The sequence below is a fragment of the Sturnus vulgaris genome, chromosome 5 (assembly GCF_052056855.1).
Source record: "Sturnus vulgaris isolate bStuVul1 chromosome 5, bStuVul1.hap1, whole genome shotgun sequence".
In the NCBI taxonomy this organism is placed as follows: domain Eukaryota; kingdom Metazoa; phylum Chordata; class Aves; order Passeriformes; family Sturnidae; genus Sturnus; species Sturnus vulgaris.
The window spans coordinates 73,761,586-73,766,942 of record NC_142247.1 but is presented as its reverse complement, the minus strand read 5'-3'; the positions used below and the strand labels follow the sequence as shown (position 1 = coordinate 73,766,942).

The 5,357-nt window shown below is 45.1% G+C and overlaps 1 protein-coding gene across 4 annotated transcripts; it reads left to right on the top strand.

The window, feature by feature from the left end:
* Positions 1-1,970: 1,970 nt before the first annotated feature.
* Positions 1,971-5,132, top strand: SMKR1 (small lysine rich protein 1). 4 transcript variants are annotated; one of them, XM_088166096.1, is made up of 4 exons: positions 1,971-2,617; positions 3,210-3,268; positions 3,985-4,228; positions 4,876-5,132. In XM_088166096.1, the coding sequence occupies exons 3-4, from the start codon at positions 4,187-4,189 to the stop codon at positions 5,074-5,076; spliced, it is 243 nt and encodes an 80-aa protein (XP_088022222.1). In that variant the 5' UTR covers positions 1,971-2,617; positions 3,210-3,268; positions 3,985-4,186; the 3' UTR covers positions 5,077-5,132. The 4 variants fall into 4 exon arrangements, with proteins under 4 accessions (XP_088022222.1, XP_088022224.1, XP_088022223.1 ...); XM_088166098.1 differs by lacking the exon at positions 3,985-4,228 and adding an exon at positions 2,996-3,076 and having other exon boundaries at positions 2,410-2,617; XM_088166097.1 differs by lacking the exon at positions 3,985-4,228 and having other exon boundaries at positions 2,424-2,617.
* Positions 5,133-5,357: the final 225 nt, after the last annotated feature.

Below are 5,357 nucleotides of genomic sequence, written 5' to 3'. Positions count from 1 at the left end.
TCTCTTTATTTCAGCTTTTTCTTCCTTCTTAATTTAAATGCTTCTTTTTTATTATTTAAGGACAAAAACATCCCCAAACTCAGCCCTCACCCCTGCCCATCTCCACTCAAGGAGAAATTGAATTAATTACTAAAGAAACTAAGAAAAGCCCTTGATATTTGGCTCAAATCTTTTTTTCTCCCACAATATGTTGAAAAGAAAAAAACAGTACATACCCAATGTGCATTTTTCTATATTTTGCATTTAAATTGTGCTTTCCAGTGCCTGTTATTTTTACTGAGAGAGATTAGAAACACAAATCCTCACCTGGGTGGTGGAGGATGGTACAAACTTATCGTGGATTACAATTTATTCAAACTATCACCACCAAATTTTCTGCTTCCCAGAGAGAGATCTCCACAGAAAACCTGAACCTCTGCATAGAAGAGTGACTTAGGGAGAGGCAACACCTTTATTTGAAATATTTATGTCCCATCCTGGCAAGCAAGCAGCAGTTTCAAACTTTTTTTTTTTTTTGCTTCACAGTGAGGATTTTCTCCTGCTTAAAAATTCTCAAAAGAGCTGGGGGACAGCAATAAAGGAATAATCATTTTATATGTTCAGCAAGGCAGTTTCAGAACAAAGTTTTGGGTGGTTTCTGCACATCTGGAGGAACATTTGTTATCTCACCTCAACAGGACTGTTGGTTCCAGGAACCCTCCAGTGTTCCTGTTGTAGTTGCAATAAAGAACTTTTTTTTTTGTTTGTTTTCACCCCACAGGTGGTTGCTGCAAGTTTTGCTGTGGGTAAGTCCTTTTCTTCAGCACCTCAGCACAGATTCTTCTGTTTCTTTGTCGATTCTTCCTCTTTCCTAGGGATGGAAAGCACAGAGAACTGAGTTCGTAATTTCTCAGTCTTCTCTAAGGTGCTTGGTGAATTTAATGCAAATTTCAGTGAGGGATAAAAGGGTACAAAGGTACAAAGTTCCTTTCAGAGTTGTGAAAGGAGAGAGTGATCCCCAAAAAAAAAAAGGGAAGGATTTGGCCTTTATCCATTCTGTTTGGCAGTGTTAAAAAAAGATATCCCTCTATTTTCTCCTGTGAATATTTCCATAAAAATAACAACACTGAGATGTCCTGGCTTATTCTGTATTTATCCTCTTGTAACCACAGAAGTGACTGTATGAGGTCAGGCTTATTATACTCTGGAATTCGAGAAGCTTCCCTAAATTATTTATCAAAGCTTTGAATGTGTAAACAGCAGCTTGTGCTGCAGCCAGGCCCAAGCACTGTCACAAAAACACAACATTTGATGATTTTTGTCCCCCTTGATTGAACATTTCAGTGCGTGCCTTCCTTTTTGCCTCAACAATTATAACGTGGCCTCCTGACAGTTGTTTTTGCTAAAAGGAGATAATTAGTGTAATTACAATTGTTTCTTTTATGCCGTGCGGTTTGTTAATACAAATGACACAAAATTTTCCTGAACAGAGTGGAAATAATTTTTTTAATTATTTTTTCTTTCATTATCCAAGACTCATTTAAGAGAACTTTACTCCCAAATGTGCAGACTTTTTTCCCGAGCCACACTCCCAAGTCTTTTTATTAGGGAAAAGGAAGTTTCCTCATGCAGCAGAGAGCACATTTAGAGAGGTTAATGTTAAAGGTAAAAATAAATCATGATCTAGGCAGACTCACTGATATGTTGGAGTAGTTTGGCAATACTGCAATTATGAGCTATTTCTTTTTCTATGAGGGAATTCAGCTCCTACTGATATTTTTCACTTGTGCCTATTTTTTTAGTGCTTTACAAGGGAAAATCTGGTGCTGAAGGATGCAGGAGAGACTTCACTCTCCCATATTTTTTTTCCCAAATTTAAAAACCACCCCATATTTAGAAGCATTACTACCCTTGGATAAAATTGTTGTGTCTAAAAAAGGTGCAGAGAACAAAATGAACTTTTCATGTCTCTATCCCTCCCTCAGACTCCTCCACCTCCATCGATTCCCTGTGTCTCAGGCCTGGGTTTATGAGGATTTATTGGAAATATCTAACCTCCATTACAAGTCATTTTCAGCACCTGCTGTCCAGTGGCTCTGGAAGGAGGCAAAGCAGAGGTTGTTTTTAAAATATTTTTGTGGTGAAGGAGGCTGAGTCAGGTATTTTAAACAGAGACTCCCCCGTGTCACGCAGCGATAACGTGAATATTCCACTAATAGCCACCACACGCCAATCTTTCCAAGACCTTTGGAAAGCACGACTCGCTCCCCTCCTCCTCTCAGCTCCAAGTTGTTGTGGTGGGGGTTTTCTCGCCTCTTGGTGACATTTCCCTGGGGATTTTAAGCTGTGGGTGGGACAAGGGCGGTGATGGCGGCGCCCGCCCCCCTCAGGCCCCTCAGAGCTTTTCCCGCCCTTTTCCCCGTGACGGCGGCAGAGGCGGGAAGCGCCTGGGCACCGCCCTCCTCGGCAGCTGATTGGACAAGGAGCGGGCGATTCGGCAGATGATTGGAGGAAGGGATGTCAATCATCGACAGACTCCGCCCACGGTCGCTATGACAACGAGACGCTGAGGGGAAGGCGGGGAGGCCGTGGCGGCTCTGAGGGGAAAGAGAGGCCGCGGGGATGTGGGGAAGGGAAGGTGAGATTCTGTCATTTCTACACGGGGATGGGGGGACGGGAAGGTGAGATTCTGTCATTGGGGCTGGGACACAAAAGGAGGTTCAGGAGAGACCTGCTTCCCTGACAGCAAGGTGCAGCCAAGCGGGGGTCGGGCTCTGCTCCCAGGGAACAGGGACAGAACAAGAGGAAACGGCCTCAAGTTGTGCCGGAGGTTGAGAGTGGACATCGGAAAAATTCCTTCTTAAAAGAGTTGTCCAGCCCTGGCGCAGCTGCAGGGTTGGATGGAGTCCCCATCCCTGGAGGGATTCCAAAGCCCTGTGGATGTGGCACTTGGGGACACTTGGTGGCCCTGGCAGTGCTGGGAATGGCTGGACTTGGTCTTGGGGATCTTGTCCAGGATTCTGTGACTGCAAACCTCGAGGGCTTTGCTGAAAAGCTCCGAGTCCTGGAATCTGACAATTAGCAGCTGATTTCACAGGTGAGTATCAGCTTTTAGCTTTTTTTTTTTTTTCGGTTTTTGCAAGAGACTAACTATTTTTTTCCCTTCAAAGTTTAGTGGGGACCGACACAGACACTGTGCTTTATTTACACTGTGTAATTTTATGTTGCAGGGTCCATCTCCAGGGTTTGATGTAGAGTCCCAGCTACTCCATTAAAGGATTCAGCCATGGTACAACACCTTTGATCCTTCAGAAGTGTTGGTAACACTTGTTTAAGGAAAAGGGTTCACATCCAAAAGGTTCCTTCCCACACCTGCCCAAATTCACTTTGTCTGCAAGTATAAACCTAATTCTGATTTCTGGCTTTTTTTGCTCTTGGCTGCAGGCTGTAAATTTTTGTACATAGCATATAAAGCCTGTGAGCATCTTTTATATTTGGAAAGATCAGCTACAGGCTGTAAATTCCTACCAGGAACCTACAAAATCCACCAGAGTCCCTGGGCAAACAAGGAATGGGACTCAGCTGATTGGCTTGGTGCAAAATCTGGCACAAGCATGTCCCTGTGAAGAGGGAACATTCCAGCATGTGAAGTATTCCACAAATTCTGTCCAGTTAAGATCTGTGAGACAGGCTTGTCTCCATCTCAGACATATGGCTGAGCTCAAGTAGTTTCAGCTGCAGTTTACACTCTTATTTTTTCTCTTTTTTTGCTTCTTTAATAGAGGGTCTGTGTGTTTTATAAAGAAAATATGGAGTTTATTTTGTTTGTTTGTTCTTTTATTTTGGGGTTTTTTTTCTTTAGTTTTTGTTGGGGGATTTTTGGGGGTTTTTTTGGGGGGTTGGGTTTGGGTTTTTTTGAGTTTTTCTTTATCTGTTCATATTTTTTCACACCACGGTCCCACTGATTCTGAGGATTGTTCCCTTTACTCTGTTCTCACACCTCAGAGCACAAAGGTTTGTCTCTTTTGCACTGAGCAGTGCTGAGCTGTGAAAGGAGTTTTTTAGGAATTATAATGTGGAAAATCCGTACGTGGGTTTGGATTTGTGTAACCAGCAGTGGTGGGAGAGCAGCTCCATCCCAGATCCATGGAAACTGTGGGAGGGAGTCCTGGCTTTCCTGGTTTAACATCCAGAGTCACAGGAGTGGATGAACACAGGCCAAGTTACTTCAGCACTGCATCCTCATGTGGTAATTTAAAAAAAAAAAACAATCAGTGGAAAAGAATGTTTGACTTCCATTGTGCACAAACCTTTTTTTAGCCAGATGGCAGCACAGTGATTAGCTCAGTCTGATTTAGAGGTTCTGACAGCCTGCAGAGCAAACAGGGGTTGGGTGGAAGTTGTATTAATGCTTGGGAGTTCTTACAGAAAATCACAAAGTTCTGGGCTCTGAGCTAATGCTTGAGCCAGGACTAAGATGGAACAGAACAGCTGCTCTGGGATATTTTGGGATCATGGAATGGTTTGGGCTGGAAGGGACCTTAAAGCTCATCTCATTCCAACCAAATTCTACTATTCCAGGTTTCTCCCAGCCCCACTGTCCAGCCTGGCCTTGGACACTCCAGGGATTCTGTGGCAATTCCAGCCCAGCCAGCAATTCCCAATTCCCCAGATCCCAGCCAGCCCTGCCCTCTGGCAGTGGGAGCCATTCCCTGTGTGCTGTCCCTCCTTGTCCCCAGCCCCTGTGCAGCTCTCCTGGAGCCCCTCCAGGCCCTGCCAGGGGCTCGGAGCTCTCCCTGGATCCTTCTCCAGGCTCTCAGCCTGGAATCCTCTACCCAGCAGTGAGACAACAAAGCCCCAAAGCCGAGTGGGTTTATGGTCATTTTCTCCCTGCAGGCAGGCAAAGACAAAAACCCCAAGGGTAAAGGCAAAGGCTCCAAAAAAGGTGTAAAGAAGGATGTGATAGAAGTGGATGTTTTCAGCCCAGCTGCCATGCTCAATGCTTACTACATCTCCCACAACGCTGCTGCCTTCCTGGAATTCCGGGGCCATCCCTGGCCTGGCTCTCTCAAAAAGAAGGGGAAGAAAAAGAAATGAAAACCGAACTCCTTTGTGATTAAACCCGCCCTGACCTCTGCAGTGGTCAGCTCCAATATTTTCCTGTGTCTGTACAAAGACATTTTTATTGCAGCTCATGCAGAGTGACAAAGGGCAGGGGACACTGTGCCATTGTCACTTCACCCTGTGCCATGCTGGGGCTGGATTTTCTCACCCTGCTGCCATTCCTTGTGGATGGGATGAGTCCCTGAGACCTCCCTGAGCTCAGGAAGGGTTGACAGAGTCAGTCCTGTGAGGAGGGGCTGGGGGAGCTGGGAAGG

Bases quoted from the DNA above. Each gene is read 5' to 3' on its own strand.
- SMKR1 (XM_088166096.1), top strand. From the start codon at position 4,187: ATGAACACAGGCCAAGTTACTTCAGCACTGCATCCTCATGTG. The intron at 4,229-4,875 runs GTAATTTAAAAA...TTCTCCCTGCAG, and splicing joins CAGCACTGCATCCTCATGTG to GCAGGCAAAGACAAAAACCC.